Below are 21,569 nucleotides of genomic sequence, written 5' to 3' on the forward strand. Positions count from 1 at the left end.
AACCAAGTCAGCTGTGCTAAATGCCCATTACATGTTTACTTGACAATACTTTTGTGGCCTTCTTAGAATTTAAGGAGACCTCTTGGGATGATTAGCATGACCCTGTCTCTTTCGAAAGAAACCTGGATGGATACTTCTCAGGGCAAGCCCTTCAACTAGAAGCAGTTAGTAGCACTCACCATTTTTCTAGTCATTTCTTTTAAAAATAACAAGTGTGGATCAAAATATTTAAAGGTACCATGGTAGACTTGAGTTGTAAAGGTTTGGGGATTTAAGAGGGTCTTGATTTCTGATGCAGTTTTTTTTTTGTATGTGATTTTATTTATTCTCACAACAACACTAACTTCATTTTTCAGATTAAGCAACAAAAATGAGGGGATTTCTAATATGTTTCTTTGTTGAGACAGCTAATAAATGCCAAAGCTTGTTTGTATCATTTCTTTTTTAGATTCCGCATATAAGCAATATCATACGATGTTTCTCTTTTATCTATTTGAGGATACAGATCATCTCTTCCTTGGCTGTTTGCCACCTCCATCATTTTAAGCCTGAAGAGGAGAAAAAAGGCAGCAGTGGGTTGCAGGAAAGGAGGCTCTTACCCTCTGCCTTTCACAGTGGTGGGGCTGTTTATAGATTTCCTGGGGTCTCCACCCAGCACTGTCTGTTTTGCTATAGAAACCTCAGAGGGTGTGTGGAAGCTCTGAGAATTGAAGGGCTGTGTGTGCAGCTCTCATGAGCTGTGAATTGCACATCACAACACAGGGCTGCAGTGTACACATGGAGTACTAGACACTAATAAAAACTTTAAAAACGTATCCATAAGTCAACACATCATCTGATTTGTTGATTTTCAAAAACTCCTTTTCTGCCAATTTAAGAGGCACAGGCACTAAGGAGAAGCAAGTTTACCACGGATAAAAATGACAACTTTTAAAGAGCAACGCTGACCTCCGCTTCACTGTGAATTCATCACAGGGGCTTTGTTAATCCAAACTATCAGAATCGTTTGCATCCATAAACCATAAAAAGGTGCCTTCTTCAAATCACTTCCCTTGTCTTTATTGACCACCCACTTCTGACTCAAAGTTACACAGTTGAGGTCAGAGCACCTGCTTTTGACCTCCTATGTATGCAGCCAGGGTTTGTGACCCAGAGAGCCTTTTGAAGTAATTGATATAAAGATATTTTATGAGAATCAGAGAAGAGTGGTTTGGGTAATTCACATGTACTTGAAAACTGGTTTTGCCCCTGTGTTCTCACATCCTTGCCACTAAAGATCTTGGACACCTTTGAAGTAATAGAATAGACTCAACGTCAGAAACCAAAACATCAAAACCGAACTAACAGGTTTAAAAGATGGATGTCACACTGGTCTTTCCTTCCCCCCAGATCGCATTTCCAGATTCTGACACCCCCTGCCATAACTCTGCAGCCAGTTGAAACTTGGGAGAGCTTTGATCCAGAAGGTTAGCGCAGTGGTAAAACAATCACAGCCATCGAATCCGTTGCACTCTATTTGAATTTAATCAAGTCACTTCAGGCTAAATCTCGGTCTAGAAGCAGTGTTTTGCATGCCGCCTTCTTTGCGTGGATGGATTTTGTCCAGCTTCATTATGTGTTTTGATATCACCTGAATGCTCATGATTTTTCCTCCTTTACTTTCAGAGGGCTAATACATCCAGGGTGGGTCCCTCTTACTATCTCCAGTTTCCCATCTCATTTTTACTGACAATTCACTTTCTAACACTCTGTTTGATATCTTCATTGGAACTAGGAGATGAATTTAATCTCACACTTTCCGAAAATCTACTGCGGTCATGGAGACCAGGGCCAAAGTGTTAGGGGTTTTGTGTGTCTGACAGTACCCAGCATTATTCTTTGACTGCTAAGGACTCCTGCAGATCAAGGAGCTCATGTCCAGCCTTTGAATTTTCCCAGAAAAGTTCCCAGCCTGCCTGTCAGGGATAATCAGGGATGTCTCCTAATGCCTGTTATGCAGTCTGCCCAGGGAGCTTGAATTCCTGCAGCCGCTCGGGTGGCAGACAGAAATCGGCAAATAACACCTCCGGAGCACAGCACGTGTGGATTGCAGCCTCATAAAATCCAGATCGTTTTGTTGAGTTTTTATCAGCTTTTTAAGTTTGAGACGGAATGGTGTTCTGGTTCTGTTGTGTCCTTTGTTCGAGATGGTTAAAGAACCATTGAGTACCAGTGAGTCAAGCGTAGGTTTCTGAGGAGCAGAGGACCTGGGAGATTGTCTGCTCTGACTCCTCGTTTTAGAAATAAGGCAATGCAAACCCAAGGCAGTGAGTTAGGAATAGATCTGGAGCCAGAAATGCAGGTGAACCAGGTCCACTAAGAATGGTGACATTTACAAAACGAAAGAAAAATAAAAGAGAAGGGAAAGAAAGAAATCACCGAAATAAGGTAGAAGTGGTATTTTGGTTCAGCTGTCGGCATTGTTCTGTAAGAGATCTAAAAGCACTACTGTCCTTTTAAAAGCTAACGTGAGGGCTTCCCTGGTGGCGCAGTGGTTGGGAGTCCACCTGCCGATGCAGGGGACATGGGTTCGTGCCCCGGTCCGGGAAGATCCCACATGCCGCGGAGCGGCTGGGTCCGTGAGCCATGCGCATCCGGAGCCTGTGCTCCGCAACGGGAGAGGCCACAACAGTGAGAGGCCCGCGTACCGCAAAAAAAAAAAAAAAGCTAATGTGAATAAAGAGGTGACACATGAGAGAGTTCTTTGTGGTGATGGAATAGTTCTGTATTTTGGTTGTGGTCACGTGTGACAAAATGGCATAGGACTCTATGCACACATTGTACCAATGTCTATTTCGTGGTTTTGATATTTTGTATTATAGTTGGGTAAGATTGTAACCATTCCATTGGGTAAAACTGGATGAAAAGTACATACGACCTCTTTACTGTTCTTGCAACTTCCTGTGAATCTACAGTTATTTCAAAATAAAAAAAAATTGGGGGCTTCCCTGGCGGCGCAGTGGTTGAGAGTCCGCCTGGCGATGCAGGGGACACGTGCTCCGGTCCGGGAGGATCCCACATGCCGCGGAGCGGTTGGGCCTGTGAGCCATGGCCAGTGAGCCTGCACGTCCGGAGCCTGTGCTCCGCAACAGGAGAGGCCACAGCAGTCAGAGGCCCGCGTACCGAAAGAAAAAAAAAAAAATTTTTTTTTAAAGCAAATTTAGAATTTATTGTGGTTTTGTCTAAATAAAAGTCTAGGCTTACTATCTGAATGGGTGAGAAAATGAGTAACATCACTTTATTTTAAGTAATAGCTACATCATGAAAAAAATATAAAGACAGAGATGTTTTCTTCTTCCCTTTATTATAGAAATGACTCCAAAGAGTTGGGTAGCTGTAACTGGACCTAGCACTCTTGTTCGCTTCTTTTTATAGATAACTAAGAAGCTTATATATTTATTCTACAAATTTGAATCAATGTTTATAAACTGAGTGGATGTATTGATATTGTGTTGATGTCAGATGCTATTACTTGTAGTATCTTTTGGAATAAAATGCTTTTAAGATATTCTCTCATTGAAACTTTATTTTTAAATTTTAGTCATTGAATCAAAAACACTTCAAGGAAGCAAAGGAGAGCACAGCTTTAACAGCCCTGGAGTTTTTGTTGTAGAAAACACAACAGTTGAATTTCAGAGGGGCTCCGAGAGGCAGGCCTTTAAGATTCCAGGACCTCTGATGGCTGATTTCATCTTCAAGGTAGGATGAGCCTCTTCATAAATGTCATGCATCTGGGGCCCCGCACATCTTGAATTTTAAAAAGAACACGTTTGGTTAGTAGGCAGCCAGTGACTGTTTTTATACAGGGCATGTGTCATTAATATTTTCACCTTGACAGTCAGTTCTTAAAAACTGTTCATCTCTCTAAAGTAGTTTCTGTTCCCCAACCCCAATAATTAAGAAACAAGCTTCACTTTTATAGGGGAATGATTGTTTTTGCATGTATAACCTCTAGTTGCTGTGTTCAGTTTTAAACCTCCAGTTGGATTTCGGTGAAAACGGTCAGTGGTTAAATGCTTCATGTCTTAAACCACAACTGTGCTATTGCTTTCCTTGCAAAGGGGAGCAGAAAAGACAGAGGCCCCCTTCCTTAACCCCTTTTCCTGTTTCCTCTGCAATGTCTCATAAGGAGCCCTTGTCTGGACACTTGTCATGAGGTCCCCTCACAAGAATTCTTCTTGCCTTGTAACCATGACTCTGTGTTTCCTCTCTTGGGCACATCGGAGGCATCTTCCTTCAGTCAGAGGATATGAAATGTAGTGGCCAATATATTTCCAAGGTGACACAATCTGAAATTCTTCTGATAAAAACTATAAATACCTAAGAACGTGCAAAAAAGAGCATTTCAGTGGATGGTTTTGTCCTATCCCTTTTTGGAAACTTCAAGATGGAAAGGGAAGAAAGAAAAGAGCTCTAATTGCCAGGGATTTCTTTACCTGTGAAAAGACCCAGTGTCTTCAAAAGAACTGTCTGTGTTCCACATTAATTTGTCAAAGAGTGTTTCATTGAGACATCGGTTGTGCCAGCAGAGAAATACCTTTGGAATTAGATGAGACTTGCAAACTGACGTCCTGTTTGCCTACAGTGTGACCAGCCAAGGATCGGTCTGGGTGGAGTTGTTGTTTTGAATCTTTGGGTTTTAAATAGTCAACCTTGAAAAAAATCAAGAGATTATAATATTAAAATACCAGTATTTTTTCCTGCTTCTTTTTAAAAATGGGAAGATCTGACAACTAGCTTGCATGTTGCCATAGCGATAATTGGCTGCAGCTGGGTAACAGCAGCCTTTTCATTAGGGCACACGTCCTCATTTGCCAGGGTCCACACCAGGCCCTAATGTGTTCCTGACATTGAAGGTGTAAGTGTCAGTTGCCGTTCGTAGACATTTTAAGTTGCCATTCCTGGACATGCCATTCCTAGACATTGAAATGACTCCTGTGTCAGACCCTTGAAGTGTCAACCCAATGTAATTCTTGACAATAGCTTTGTGAAAGGCTTTGGGGGAAGCCAACTGTCATCTCTCTTTCCTTCTATTCTCTCTCATCCATTGTTATACATAAATTCTGGGCTTGGTTTGCTTCTCTTAGGGTTTTCCCATTTGATGCTCAAGTGGTAAAACACACACACACACACACACACACACACACACACACCCTTTTTAAAAATTCTCTTCTCATTCCTACTCAGAAGATCTGTATTCTTCTCAAGTCAGTTTGGAGATATCTGACCAAGTAGGAGACATTATTACAGTGATGGGATAGGAGAAATAGCCACAAAGGTTAAAATTTTAAGATATTGTTTGGTGAAAGCATTAGCATGGAAAATGTACTGTTTATTGATCCCATGCATAAAAACACATATACACATAAACTGTTTGCTTCTATAAGTGTATGTGCACACACACACGTGTATGTATATGAATATGTGTATGTATACATTTTTTTTTAACTTGAGAGGATACTTTCCTAACTGAAAACACTGAGGAAGCAATAGCTATTTTAGAGGGGATTGGTGCTTTGGGGGAGTGATCTTAGTTTTACTTATAATATTTTAATACTTAAAATAGTTCTTAAAAAAATACAGTCATATATCACATGTATAATTAAAAATTACACCTTCTTGCCCCAATTATATATTCACCTCTTAATAGAATGCATTTTAGCAGCATGTTGCCACTGTCTGAATTTGTACTCAACCTTCTATTTTCCTGTCTCGGACTTCTAGTTTTCTCCGATTTAATAAACAATTCTGGTCTTTAACTTCAATTTCTGGAAAGATTTTGATCTCCCTTGACTGGAAAGGTTTTTTTTTTACAGAAAAAAAAATATATTTATTTATCAAAGAGGGTGTTACACACAGCTGTCGGACTCATGCATAAATAGAAACTCATTTTCGTGCCTACAGCCATTTTCTTTCATGATCGTGGTGTGCTCGGTGGGAGAGAAATTGGCAAAATCAGAGACACTCTGATGAAGCAAGAATGACTGATGATTTTCCCTGCCTTATAAGCTTGTCCAAATGTTGTGGGTTTCTAGGAAATATCCTTTTCCATTAGTTACTTTTTTTTTGTCTCAGAGCACTGTAGTATTACCCAGCCTGTGTTGTTAGTAAGATAAGGAACTCTGCTTCCATTCATCTCTCCTTGGCCCAGGATGCAATCAAGGGATTGCTGTCCTTTGAGTGGAAGGTTAAAAGTGTGTGTTAGGTCCCTGATGATGGTCAGCCATGTATTTCATTGTATCTCTTTCCATTCCAATCAACCAAGAGAAGCTGAATTTAAAAAAAGGAAGACCTGGCTTCGACCTGAGAGAGAATGTGAAAACCAGCTCTGCCCCTGAGTGCTAATTTCACTCAGCCATGGGTGCACTGAGATATAAAGGCACCCTCTTTTATACCGTTCCTAGATTAGACCTCATTTCATGGACTTTTAGTAAATGGACTGTTGAAAACGACTATATTCTGATGTAGAGAGTAAAATATGAAGGCATCCATGGGATGTTAGAGTCTTTTGTGGTTATTGTGTGGATTCTGAAATCTGGCAACTCACTGCACCAATGAGACAAAATTTCTTTTTTCTACTTTTTCAGAAGCTATATGTTCATGATTGGACCATTCTTGAAAAGTACACTTTTTCTTCTTCCCAATGGGTTTCTCACTATACATTCTTATTTTCCTCAATGATCTGTTTCTCATGGATGACTCCTGTTACTGTGTTACTGAGTCATGGGTATTTTTCACGAGAGCCCCTGAGGTATTATTTTGCTTCTGCAATATGTGCATGTTGCCACCAGGGAGCAGTAGAGAGTCTTGAGCCAGTGGTTGATGCTGTATGCTTTGTTGATTGGACTGTAAGAGGCACTATCCATTCAATGAAAATTTACTGAATATCTGTGAGTAGATACTTGTGCATATCAATTTTCAGTATATGCTTATGAAAATAATCTAGTAAAATAAACTTAAATGGCTTTGAGAAAGACATCTGTTTCTGTGGTTAAGTATTTTAATCATTGATGGTGGCTTTTCCCCTCTTTAAAAAACGTGTCCATCTTCAAGGAAAAAAAAAAGTTTCTCTTCCTCCTGGTCTGAAATCTTCCTCTTTCTCCCATTTGGATACTTTGTGTTTCTGTAGGAAAATGTTTTCTGATTTCTTTTCCCATTAGTTTTCAGCTAGGGAAGCCTCTGTCTCTGGTTTCCTCCAAACACAGTTCCAGATATTTTGTATATTTTCTACCTACAAAGTCTTTCTTTTCTTTCTGGGGAGTTATGATAGCATATCTAACTTATCCAGGGCCGAGAGGATTTGAAACTTCCTGTTTTCCTCTCTCTCAAAGAGAAGATTTCAGCCTTGCAATGTGATGCAGATGCTGGCTAAATTCATATGTTCACAGGTATTTCAAAACACAGCAAGACAGTTTTTAGAGACTGTGCATGTGTTAGTTTCCTGAGGCTACTGTAACAAAGCACCATAAACTGGGTGGCTTAAACAACAACAGATGTTTATGTCTCACATTGCTGGAGGCTAGAACTCTAAAATCAAGGTGAGGGCAGGTCTGGTTCCTTGTAAGGGCTGTGAGGGACAATTTGTTTTGTGCCTCTCTCCTAGCCTCTTGGATGATCCTCAGGTTTTCTCCCTTTGTCTTCACACCACCTTCCTTCTGTGCATGTCCACCCCTGAGCCCAAATTTCCCCTTTACATAAGCATGCCAGTCATACTGGGTTGGACCCACTTTAATGACCTCATCTTAACTTGACTAGATCTGCAAAGACCCTATTTCCAGATAAGATCATATTCTGAGGTTCTGTGAGTTAGGACTTAAACATATGTTCTGGGGGATGGATACAATTCAGCCCATAACAGTCTAACACAAAAGAAAATTTACCTATTTCATCATGCCTCCCAATCAGAATTCCACCTCATTTTAAGCATTTGCCATGAATCATAAAGGTAGAAACTGTTGAAATATTACATGATAGTTACTGTAATGTGGTCTGTTGAGGGAAATTTCTTGGTTAAAGCAGTTCAAATACTGTTCTAGTAGTTACCATAACTCACAGCTAAATTATTGGTGTAATATATACACAAATATGGAAAAAGGAGTTTTACAGAAAAATCTATTCCATAAATTTTGGAAATTATTTAGAAGTAGCCAAGTAAGGCAGTTGAGTTTGAATTCATTTTCTTACCATTGTTATAAAATCATTTTCCTAACCAAACAGGAGTAGTATACACTTGTAAATGTTAATGTAATTTACATTTGTTAATTTCCCTTTTTGCCATTCTTTACTTGACCATCTCCCTTGTCAGTGGACCTATTCACCCTGGGGGTTTGAAAGTAGTGGTTAATGATTGGGCTGTTGTTAGCAGGACTGGAAAGAGCATTCATGTTCAACTTTTGATTATTAAGGTAGGATTTTCTTCTTTTTTTTAGTTTAGACTTTTGTCTTGAACATCAGGCTTATGGAAGGAGATAAGCCTTCTATAAATTGATTTAGTTCCCATAACATTTCAAGGACCAAGGTTGAGGGACTAAATCAAAGTGTTTCTTCTGCAATATAGAGGATGCCTCTACTCCCAGTAAGGCTGAGCTGTGGGCTTAGTGTCCTCAGCACCCTACACTCAGGAGGAGCATTCATTGTAGGGAGACCCCAGCCAGGATGTGGACAGTCGGCTTCCTCTGCCTCAGGGCATTGTGGGTAAAAGAAGAAAACTGGGGACAAGATGGAGGAAGCAAGGCAGTGAGACATGGATCATGACAGCAGTCACTCTGCAGAGCAGGGAAGCATATTAAGTAGGTTTCAAAGCTAAAGGCAGAGGAGGAGATTTGCTTCACTTTTCATTTAGAACTCAAGAGGAAAATGCCTCCTAGGGTGGCCATCTCCATCCACCACTGGGGGAAGCTACCTTGGAATGAAATTGGCATGAGTGCCATGAAATGTTTAGTCACAGGTTGCGTCTGAGTTCAGCTCCCTGGAGTCTCCCTCAGCTCCTGTGTGGCATGGAAGGTATCTAGAACATTCCATGTACTCTTGGCTGGCCAGCCTTGACATGGTGGGGGCAAAATGACCCTACAGCGAAGGGGTAAATGTAGAGTGACCAGACATCCTAGTTTGTTCAGAAAAGACCCAGTTTCCACCTTCAGCCCTGACTTAATTCTTAGAAGCTCTGCCTTTCATCCTCAGAAACGTCCTGGCTTGGACAATACAGCATCTGGTCTCCTTGGTAAGGGGCTGTGAGCCAGGCCAGGGACTGGGGAGGAGTCCCAGCCACACCACCGAGAAACTGAGCACAAGAGTAATGTGGACTGGGCAGGGCAACAGAGGAGCCCACCCCTCCCTGGCTGGGGAAGAACACAGCTGAGTTCACAGGCACTAAGGCTCCCTGTGGGCCTCCCAGTGGCCAGAGGGACAAGGGACACAGCTGTGGGCCCAAGGACAGGATGAGGACCTCCAGGCCTGGATCCGAGGCCTCTTTCCTTTCCCGCCTCTGTGAGGTCCTACATCAAAGACCACCATAGTAGGACTTCCCTGGTGGTGCAGTGGTTGAGAATCCTTCTGCCAATGCAGGGGACAAGGGTTCAAGCCCTGGTCTGGGAAGATCCCACGTGCCGCGGAGCAACTAGGCCCCTGAGCCACAACTACTGAGCCTACGTGTCTGGAGCCTGTGCTCCACAGCAAGAGAGGCCGCGATAGTGAGGGACCCACGCACCGCGATGAAGAGTGGCCCCCGCTTGCCACAACTAGAGAAAGCCCTCGCGCAGAAACAAAGACCCAACACAGCCCAAAATAAATAAATAAATAAATATTTTTAAAAAGACCACCATAGAGGAGATTGGTCTGGATGAGTGCACAGCAGAAAGCCTGGATGCTTCCCCACCGGAAACAGCGGTACCTAAAGAGAACTCTTTAAATGAGTGAACCAGACTTACCTCCTAGGATTGAATTCCATGTAAGCTGTTTTCCCCTCCCTCCCTAGTCAGGAGGGGGCTTGTGAAGAAGATCAGAGCAGTTATAAGGAAAGAAACTGCATCTTTGTGATCGTCTTCATAGAGTATGAGCACTTGTTGTGACTCTACTGCCCGGTCACAAAACACAAAAGCAAAAACAAAATCTTGGGGGAGAAAAAGTTCCCTACAGATTTAATAACTTCATTTTTCTAAAGTTTTTAGGATTGGAGGAAGGGGCATTTTTATTTAATTTGTAGTTTTAATTTACTTTGAAGAAAGAATCCTTTATCTCCCATTTTGCCTATTTTGCTCTCTAATGCCAGCGTCCTTGGAATTGAAGAACAAATATCCAAATATGACTCCTTCCCCGAGTTTGGATTAAAATTCTCTTACAATAGTCAGAAATTCTCAGTGGTAGTAACAGGGACTTTTTCCAAGGAAGAATGATAATACTGCATCATGTTTTAATGACATTTAAAGATATTATAATATTAATAGACCTCTAAACAATTGAATTGTCTTTTAAAATGACAATGTGGAGAACTAGAATTGAATGAAGTTTCATCAGTATTATAAATTTAAGCGACGAGTAGTGTGTAGCTTGAGGAAAATATATGGATTGATTTTTTTTTCAGAATTGTGTTATTGCCAAAAAAAAAAAAAAAAGGACAGAGGACCTGAATAGAGAGTTTTCCAAAGAAGACATACAAATGGCCAACAAGTACATGAAAATGTGCCCAACATCACTAATCATCAGGGAAATGCAAATCAAAAGTACAATGAGCTATCACCTCACACCTGTTAGCATGGCGATTATCAAAAAGACAAGAGAAAACAAGTGTTGGTTGAGAATATGGAAAAAAAACGGACCCCTTTGCACTATTGTTGGGAATGTAAATTGGTGCAACCACTATGAAGAACAGTATGGAGGTTCCTTAAAAAATTAAAAATAGAGTTACCATATGATCTAGTAATTCTACTTCTGGGAACATATCTGAAGGAAACAAAATCACTGTGACAAAAAGATATCTGCATCCCCATGTTCACTGCAGCATTATTTACAATAGCCAAAACATGGAAACAGCCGAAGTGTCCATCAGTGAATGAATGGATAAAGAAGATGTGGTATATATATATTTAAAAAAAATATATATATATATATATTTATATATATACAACTTTCTTATATGTACATACACACACACACAGGAATATTATTCAGCCATAAAAAGAAGGGTATTCTACCATTTGCAGCAACATGGATGGACCTATGAGGGAATTATGCTAAGTGAAATAAGTCAGAGAAAGACAAATACTGTATGATTTCACTTACCTGTGGAATCTAAAAAAAAATCGAAGCTCACAGGTACAGAGAACAGATTGGTGGTTTTGTTCTCCAGAGGCAGGAAGAGGGTGGGGCAGGTGAAATGGGTGAAGGGAGTCAAAAGGTACAGATTTCCAGTTACAAGATAAGTAAGTTCTGGGGATGTAATGTATAGTACAGTGACTAAAGTTAACAACACTCTATTGTATATTTGAAAGTTGCAAAGAGAGTTATCTGAGACACCTGTGGGAGGAAGGAACCTTGGAACAAAATTAAGCCTCTGGCAGAAAGGGAAAGGGAAATGGATATTGGTAAGCAAGTAAATGCATCTGCAACAATAAGGATTATTTCTTTCTGTAAAACATCAGGGCTTAATGCCTTTTCTTTCCCTCCGTCCCTTTCCTCCCTCCCTCCCTCCTTTCCTCTCTCCTTCCCATCCTTCCTTCCTTCCTTTATTCTATTTCTTTTTGGTGGTAATGAACAAGACTTAGAAAACCATTTCAGTACCTCTTAGGTTTATTGATTTATTTAGGGTTCTATTTCCGAGTCAATCTTGCAATTTATTATTTTCTCGAAAAGTGTCCAATTCATCTAATTTTTCAAACTTAACTTTTCAAAAGTAATCATAGCATTCCTTTATCACTAAAACAACAACAGACTCAACAGTACCAATGTCTCTTTCATTCCTAAACTTGTTCATTGGCTCCTTGTCTAATTTTTGTTTTGTTCAAACCATCCAAAGGTTTGTCTCTGAGACATTTAAGAACTAGATTCGAGGCTTGGTAACTCTCAGAGTTCATTAAAAAATTCTATTTATGTAAATTTAAATTTTTGTTTCCTTTATCTTTACCTGGTTTTATTTTGGTATTGTGTTTTTACCTTCTAGAGCTAAATTCTTAATTCATTTTATTTTCAATTTTTGTTCTCCATTAAATGTATTTAGGGCTATCAGTTTCCCCATACAGAAGTTCTTAATTTTGTTGTGGTGTAGGTTGTTAATTTTAAACTTTATGTGTAAGCTACTTGTATCCTGGCTAAAAAATCTTTGCCTTATTTAGGATCAAAAATATTCTCGTATGTTTTCGTCTGGAAATCTTACTGTTCTACCTTTCATACTAAGACATATAATCCAACTAGAATTGATACTTGTATATGTTGTGAAGTGGAATCAATATCTTTTTCCCATGGCTATGCAATTGACCCAAAACCATTAGGTGAAAAGACAATCCCTTCCCCATTTCTCTTAAATCCCAAACTGTATATGTCTGGGTCTATTTCTGCACTCTGTGCTGTTTCATTGACCTATATGCACCAATACCATTGTGACTTAATTACTGTAGCATTAAAATAAGTCTTGATATCTGGTAGTGTAAGTACTTCAGCTTTGTTCTTGAAGATTATCTTTGATATTCTTCACTCCTTCCATTTCCATATCAATTTTGAAATATGCTTCTAAATTTTTATAAAATTCTGCTGATTTTGATTGGAATTGCATTGAATTTGTAGGTCAAATTGGAGAAAATTGACTTTCCAATATCAAGTCTTCCAATCCATAAATATGGTATATTCATCCCTTTGTTTGTTTAGTTCTTTTAAAATTCTTCTCAATAATGTTTATAATTTTCAATGTATATGATTTGCATATCTTTTGTTAAATTAATTCCCAAATGTTTGCTATTTTGATGTTATTGCAAATGTTTTAAAATTTTTTTCTGTTTGTTTTCTGCTGGAGTATGAAAATCTAATTTTTTTTTGTATATTGACGTTATATTCTCACTATATTCACCGGCTAATACTAATAGTTTGTGAATTCTCTTGGATTATGTACATACACAGTTATGACACTGGAAAATAATGAGTTCTGTTTCTTTTTTCCAGTTATTCTATGCTTTAAAAATTTTTTCCTGCTATAATCCGTTACTTAGGACATCTAGTATAATGCTGAATAGAAGTAGTGATGGCAGCTATGCTTGTCATGCTTCTCACTTTCAGGATGAAGATCTCTATAATTCCCCAATTGTATATGATGTTTTCTATAAATTTCTTGTAGATGTTTTTATCTGATGAAATAAATTTTTTCCTAGTTTGCATCATTAACGTATATAAGCATGGAATTTTATTAGATGCCTTTTTGCTTTTTTTTTTTTTTTTTTTTTTTTTTTGCGATACGCGGGCCTCTCACTGTTGTGGCCTCTCCCGTTGCGGAGCACCGGCTCCGGACACTCAGGCTCAGCGGCCATGGCTCACGGGCCCAGCCGCTCCGCGGCATGTGGGATCTTCCCGAACCGGGGCAGGAGCCCGTGTCCCCTGCATTGGCCGGCAGACTCTCAACCACTGCGCCACCAGGGAAGCCCTTTTTTGCATTTTTTGAAGTGATCATATTTTTTCTTTTTTTCCTTTTTATATAGTGAATTCCACTGATTTTCGGATGTTAAACCAATCTTACCTTGCTTTAATAAACCTCACTTGGTCATTATTATTTTTTATTAGAATTTATTATTAGTATTTACTTATAAGTATTTATTTTATTATTAATAAAAAGGATTTTCCTTTTATATATCATGAGATATGATTTTTTTACATTTCAATTTTATTTTACTTATTTTCTACATACAGTAGGTTCTTACTAGTTATTCTTAAAAATAAATATTAATGTATATATGTCAATCCCAATCTCCCAATTCATCACACCACCACACACACCACCCCCCACTGCCCCTGCCTTCCCCTCTTGGTGTCCATATGTTTGTTCTCTACATCTGTGTCTCTATTTCTGCCTTGCAAACCAGTTCATCTGTACCATTTGTCTAGATTCCAAATATATGCGTTAATATACAATATTTGTTTTCTCTTTATGACTAACTTCACTTCACTCTGTATGACAGTCTCTAGGTCCATCCACATCTCTACAAATGACCCAATTTTGTTCCTTTTTATGGCAGAGTAATATTCCATTGTATATATGTACTACATCTTCTTTATTCATTCGTCTGTTGATGGGCATTTAGGTTGCTTCCATGACCTGGCTATTGTAAATAGTGCTGCAGTGAACACTGGAGTGCATGTGTCTTTTTGAATTATGGTTTTCTCTGGGTATATGCCCAGTAGTGGGATTGCTGGGTCATATGGTAATTTTACTTTTAGTTTTTTAAGGAACCTCCATACGTTCTCCATAGTGGCTGTATCAATTTACATTCCCACCAACCATGCAAGAGGGTTCCCTTTCTCCACACCCTCTCCAGCATTTGTTGTTTATAGCTTTTCTGATGATGCCCATTCTAACTGGTGTGAAGTGATACCTCATTGTAGTTTTGATTTGCATTTCTCTAATAATTAGTGATGTTGAGCATCTTTTCATGTGCTTCTTGGCCATCTGTATGTCTTCTTTGGAGAAATGTCTATTTAGGTCTTCTGCCCATTTTTGGATTGGGTTGTTTGTTTTTTTAATATTGAGCTACATGAGCTGTTTATATATTTTGGAGATTAATCATTTGTCCATTGATTCATTTGCAAATATTTTCTCCCATTCTAAGGGTTGTCTTTTCGTCTTGTTTATGGTTTCCATTACTGTGCAAAAGCTTTGAAGTTTCATTAGGTCCCATTTGTTTATTTTTTGCTTTTATTTCCATTACTCTAGGAGGTGGGTCAAAAAAGATCTTGCTGTGATTTATGTCAAAGAGTGTTCTTCCTATGTTTTCCTCTAAGAGTTTTATAGTGTCCGGTCTTACATTTAGGCCTCTAATCTATTTTGAGTTTATTTTTGTGTGTGGTGTTAGGGAGTGTTCTAATTATGTTCTTTTACAAGTAGCAGTCCAGTTTTCCCAGCACCACTTATTGAAGAGACTGTCTTTTCTCCAGTGTATATTCTTGCCTCTTTTGTCATAGATTAGTTGACCATAGGTGGGTGGGTTAATCTCTGGGCTTTCTACCCTATTCCATTGATCTATATTTCTGTTTTTGTGCCAGTAGCATATTGTTTTGATGAGTGTCACTTTGTAATATAGTCTGAAGTCAGGGAGCCTGATTCCTCCAGCTCCATTTTATTCCCTCAAGATTGCTTTGGCTATTTGGGGTCTTTAGTGTTTCCATACAAATTTTAAGATTTTTTTGTTCTAGTTCTTTGAAAAATGCCATGGGTAATTTGATAGGGATTCCATTGAATCTGTTGATTGCTTTGGGTAGTATAGTCATTTTCACAGTATTGATTCTTCCAATCCAAGAACATGTTATATCTCTCCATCTGTTTTTGTGTCATCTTTGATTCCTTTCATCAGTGTCTTACAGTTTTCTGAGTACAGGTCTTTTACCTCCTTAGGTAGGTTTATTCCTAGGTATCTTATTCTTTTTGTTGCAGTGGTGAATGGGATTGTTTCCTTAATTTCTCTTTCTGATCTTTAGTTGTTAGTGTATAGGAATGCAAGAGATTTCTGTGCATTAAATTTGTATCCTGCAACTTTACCAAATTCACTGATTAGCTCTAGTAGTTTTCTGGTGGCATCTTTAGGAATCTCTATGTATAGTAGCATATCATCTGCAAGCAGTGACTGTTTTACTTCTTCTTTTCCAATTTGAATTTCTTTTATTTCTTTATCTTCTCTGATTGCTGTGTCTAGGACTCTCAAAACTATGTTGCATAAGAGTGGCGAGAGTGGGCTTGCCTGGTGGCGCAGTGGTTGAGAGTCCGCCTGCCAATGCAGGCGACGTGGGTTCGTGCCCCGGTCTGGGAAGATCCCACATGCCGTGGAGCGGCTGGGCCCATGAGCCATGGCCGCTGAGCCTGTGCGTTCGGAGCCTGTGCTCCGCAATGGGAGAGGCCACAATGGTGAGAGGCCCGTGTACCACAAAAAAAAAAAAAAAAAAAGAGTGGCGAGAGTGGACATCCTTGTCTTGTTCCTGATCTAGAGGAAATACTTTCAGTTTTTCACCATTGAGAATGATGTTTGCTCTGGGTTTGTCATATATGGCCTTTCTTATGTTGAGGTAGGTAGGTTCCCTCTATGACCACTTTCTGGAGAGTTTTTTATCAAAAATGGGTGTTTTGTCAAAACTTTTTGTCAAAAGCTTTTTCTGCATCTATTGAGATGGTCGTATGGTTTTTATTTTTCAATTTGATAATATGGTGTATCACATTGATTGATTTGCATATATTGAAGAATCCTTGCATCCCTGGGATAAATCCCACTTGATCATGATGTATGATCCTTTTAATGTGTTGTTGGATTCTGTTTGCGTGTATTTTGTTGAGGATTTTTGTATCTATATTTATCAGTGATATTGGTCTGTAATTTTCTTTTTTTGTAGTATCTCCGTCTGGTTTTGGTATCAGGGTGATGGTGGCCTCGTAGAATGAGTTTGGGAGTGTTCCTTCCTCTGCAATTTTTTGAAAGAGTTTGAGAGGGATGGGTGTTAGCTCTTTTCTAAATGTTCCATAGAATCCACCCGTGAAGCCCTTTGGCCCTCGACTTGTTTGTTGGAAGATTTTTTTTTTAACATCTTTATTTGAGTATAACTGTTTTACAATAGTGTGTTAGTTTCTCCTTTACAACAAAGTGAATCAGTTATACATATAAATATGTTCCCATATCTCTTTCCTCTTGCATCACCCTCCCTCCGACCCTCCCTATCCCACCCCTCTAGGTGGTCACAAAGCACCGAGCTGATCTCCCTGTGCTAGGCGGCAGCTTCCCACTAGCTATCTAATTTACTTTTGGTAGTGTGTATATGTCCCTGCCACTCTCTCACTTCGTCACAGCTTACCCTTCCCCCTCCCCATATCCTCAAGTCCATGCTCTAGTAGGTCTGTGTTTTATTCCAGTCCTATCACTAATCTCTTCATGACATTTTTTTTCTTAGATTCCATATATATGTGTTAGCATACAGTATTTGTTTTTCTCCTTCTGACTTACTTCACTCTGTATGACAGACTCCAGGTCTATCCACCTCATTACAAATAACTCAGTTTCATTTCTTTGTATGGCTGAGTAATATTCCATTGTATATATGTGCCCCATCTTCTTTATCCATTCATCTGTTGATGGGCACTTAGGTTACTTCCATGTCCTGGCTATTGTAAATAGAGCTGCAATGAACATTTTGGTACATGACTCTTTTTGAATTATGGTTTTCTCAGGGTATATGCCCAGTAGTGGGATTGCGGGGTCATATGGTAGTTCTATTTGTAGTTTTTTAAGGAACCTCCATACTGTTCTCCATAGTGGCTGTATCAATTTACATTCCCACCAGCAGTGCAAGAGGGTTCCCTTTTCTCCACACCCTCTCCAACATTTATTGTTTCTAGAGTTTTTGATGATGGCCAATCTGACCGGTGTGAGGTGATATCTCATTGTAGTTTTGATTTGCATTTCTCTAATGATTAATGATGTTGAGCATTCTTTCATGTGTTTGTTGGCAATCTGTATATCTTCTTTGGAGAAATGTCTATTTAGTTCTTGTGCCCATTTTTGGATTGGGTTGTTTGTGTTTTTGTTATTGAGCTGCATGAGTTGCTTATAAATTTTGGAGATTAATCCTTTGTCAGTTGCTTCATTTGCAAATATTTTCTCCCATTCTGAGGGTTGTCTTTTGGTCTTGTTTATGGTATCCTTTGCTGTGCAAAAGCTTTTAAGTTTCATTAGATCCCATTTGTTTATTTTGGTTTTTATTTCCATTTCTCTAGGAGATGGGTCAAAAAGGATCTTGCTGTGGTTTATGTCATAGAGTGTTCTGCCTATGTTTTCCTCTAAGAGTTTGATAGTGTCTGGCCTTACATTTAGGTCTTTAACCCATTTTGAGTTTATTTTTGTGTGTGGTGTTAGGGAGTGTTCTAATTTCATACTTCTACAGGTAGCTGTCCAGTTTTCCCAGCACCACTTATTGAAGAGGCTGTCTTTTCTCCACTGTATATCCTTCCCTCCTTTATCAAAGATAAGGTGACCATATGTGTGTGGGTTTATCTCTGGGCTTTCTATCCTGTTCCATTGATCTATATTTCTATTTTTGTGCCAGTACCATACTGTCTTGATTACTGTGGCCTTATAGTATAGTCTGAACTCAGGGAGCCGGATTCCTCCAGCTCCATTTTTTGTTCTCAAGATTGCTTTGGCTATTCGGGGTCTTTTGTGTTTCCATACAAATTGTGAAATTCTTTATTCTAGTTCTGTAAAAAATGCCAGTGGTAATTTAATAGGGATTGCATTGAATCTGTAGATTGCTTTGGGTAATAGAGTCATTTTCACAATGTTGATTCTCCCAATCCAAGAACATGGTATATTTCTCCACCTATCTGTATCATCTTTAATTTCTTTCATCAGTGTCTTATAGTTTTCTGCATACAAGTCTTTTGTCTCCTTAGGTAGGTTTATTCCTAGATATTTTATTCTTTTTGTTGCAATGGTAAATGGGAGTGTTTTCTTAATTTCCCTATCAGATTTTTCATCATTAGTGTATAAGAATGCAAGAGATTTCTGTGCATTAATTTTGTATCCTGCTACTTTACCAAATTCATTGATTAGTTTTAGTAGTTTTCTGGTAGCATCCTTAGTATTCTCTATGTATAGTATCATGTCATCTGCAAACAGTGACAGCTTTACTTCTTCTTTTCCTATTTGGATTCCTTTTATTTCTTTATTTTCTCTGATTGCTGTGGCTAGAACTTCCAAAACTAGGTTGAATAAGAGTGGTGAGAGTGGGCACCCTTGTCTTGTTCCTGATCTTAGTGGAAATGGTTTCAGTTTTTCACCATTGAGAACAATGCTGGCTGTGGGTTTGTCATATATGGCCTTTATTATGTTGAGGAAAGTTCCCTCTATGCCTACTCTCTGCAGGGTTTTTATCATAAATGGGTGTTGAATTTTGTCAAAAGCTTTCTCTGCATCTATTGAGAAGATCATATGGTTTTTCTCCTTCAGTTTGTTGATATGGTGTATCACGTTGATTGATTTGCGTATATTGAAGAATCCTTGCATTCCTGAAAGAAACCCCACTTGATCATGGTGTATGATCCTTTTAATGTGCTGTTGTATTCTGTTTGCTAGTATTTTGTTGAGGATTTTTGCATCTATGTTCATCAATGATATTGGCCTGTAGTTTTCTTTCTTTGTGACGTCTTTGTCTGGTTTTGGTATCAGGGTGATGGTGGCCTCGTAGAATGAGTTTGGGAGTGTTCCTCCCTCTGCTATGTTTTGGAAGAGTTTGAGAAGGATAGGTGTTAGCTCTTCTCTAAATGTTTGATAGAATTCACCTATGAAGCCATCTGGTCCTGGGCTTTTATTTATTGGAAGATTTTTAATCACAGTTTCAATTTCAGTGCTTCTGATTGGTCTGTTCATATTTTCTATTTCTTCCTGGTTCAGTCTCGACAGCTTGTGCGTTTCTAAGAATTTGTCCATTTCTTCCAGGTTGTCCATTTTATTGGCATAGAGTTGCTTGTAGTAATCTCTAATAATCTTTTGTATTTCTGCAGTGTCAGTTGTTACTTCTCCTTTTTCATTTCTAATTCTATTGATTTGAGTCTTCTCCCTTTTTTTCTTGATGAGTGTGGCTAATGGTTTATCAATTTTATTTATCTTCTCAAAGAACCAGCTCTTACTTTTACTGATCTTTGCCATTGTTTCCTTCTTTCTTTTTCATTTATTTCTGATCTGATCTTTACGATTTCTCTCCTTCTGCTAACTTGGGTTTTTTTGTTCTTCCTTCTCTAATTGCTTTAGGTGCAAAGTTAGGTTGTTTATTCGAGGTGTTTCCTGTTTCTTAGGGTATGATTGTATTGCTATAAACTTCCCTCTTAGAACTGCTTTTGCTGTATCCCATAGGTTTTGGGTCGTTGTGTCTCCATTGTCATTTGTTTCTAAGTATTTTTTGATTTCCTCTTTGATTTCTTCAGTGATCACTTCGTTATTAAGTAGTGTATTGTTTAGCCACCATGTGTTTGTATTTTTTTACAGATCTTTTCCTGTAATTGATATCTAGTCTCATAGCGTTGTGGTCAGAAAAGATACTTGATACAATTTCAATTTTCTTAAATTTGACAAGGCTAGATTTGTGACCCAGTATATGATCTATCCTGGAGAATGTTCCATGAGCACTTGAGAAAAATGTGTATTCTGTTGTTTTTGGGTGGAATGTCCTATAAATATCAAGTAAGTCCATCTTGTGTAATGTATCATTTAAAGCTTGTGTTTCCTTATTTGTTTTCATTTTGGATGATCTGTCCATTGGTGAAAGTGGGGTGTTAAAGTCCCCTACTATGATTGTGTTACAGTCGATTTTCCCTTTTATGGCTGTTAGTATTTGCCTTATGTATTGAGGTGCACCTATGTTGGTTGCATAAATATTTACAATTGTTATATCTTCTTCATGGATCGATCCCTTGATCATTATGTAGTGTCCTTCTTTGTCTCTTGTAATAGTTTTTATTTTAAAGTCTATTCTGTCTGATATGAGAATTGCTACTCCAGCTTTCTTGTGATTTCCATTTGCATGGAATATCTTTTTCCATCCCCTCACTTTCAGTCTGTATGTGTCCCTAGGTCTGAAGTGGGTCTCTTGTAGACAGCATATATATGGGTCTTGTTTTTGTATCCATTCAGCCAGTCTGTGTCTTTTGGTGGGAGCATTTAATCCATTTACATTTAAGGTAATTATCGATATGTATGTTCCTATTACCATTTACTTAATTGTTTTGGGTTGTTCTTGTGGGTCTTTCCCTTCTCTTGTGTTTCCTGCCTAGAGAAGTTCCTTTAGCATTTGTTGTAAAGCTGGTTTGGTGGTGCTGAACTCTCTCAGCTTTTGCTTGTCTGTAAAGGTTTTAATTTCTCCATCAAATCTGAGTGAGATCCTTGCTGGGTAGAGTAATCTTGGTTGTAGGTTTTTTTCCTTCATCACTTTAAGTATGTCTTGCCACTCCCTTCTGGCTTGTAGAGTTTCTGCTGAAAGATCAGATGTTAACCTTACGGGGATTCCCTTGTGTGTTATTTGTTGTTTTTCCCTTGCTGCTTTTAATATGTTTTCTTTGTATTTAATTTTTGACAGTTTGATTATTATGTGTCTTGGCATGTTTCTCCTTGGGTTTATCCTGTATGGGACTCTCTGTGCTTCCTGGACTTGATTGACTATTTCCTTTCCTATATTAGGGAAGTTTTCAACTATAATCTCTTCAAATATTTTCTCAGTCCCTTTCTTTTTCTCTTCTTCTTCTGGGACCCCTATGATTCGAATGTTGGTGCATTTAGTGTTGTCCCAGAGGTCTCTGAGACTGTCCTCAG

General features: G+C 38.7%; 1 protein-coding gene across 6 annotated transcripts in view; it reads left to right on the forward strand.

The window, feature by feature from the left end:
- ADAMTSL3 (ADAMTS like 3) overlaps positions 1-21,569 on the forward strand; it is a 468,377-nt gene that overhangs the window by 230,363 nt on the left and 216,445 nt on the right. For all 6 annotated transcript variants that reach the window (XM_067030016.1, XM_067030022.1, XM_067030019.1 and 3 more), the window contains one exon: positions 3,581-3,738. In XM_067030016.1, the coding sequence (XP_066886117.1) occupies positions 3,581-3,738 (158 nt within the window). The remainder of the gene's footprint in view (positions 1-3,580; positions 3,739-21,569) is intronic.

Source organism: Kogia breviceps, chromosome 3 (genome assembly GCF_026419965.1).
Source record: "Kogia breviceps isolate mKogBre1 chromosome 3, mKogBre1 haplotype 1, whole genome shotgun sequence".
In the NCBI taxonomy this organism is placed as follows: Eukaryota; Metazoa; Chordata; class Mammalia; order Artiodactyla; family Physeteridae; genus Kogia; species Kogia breviceps.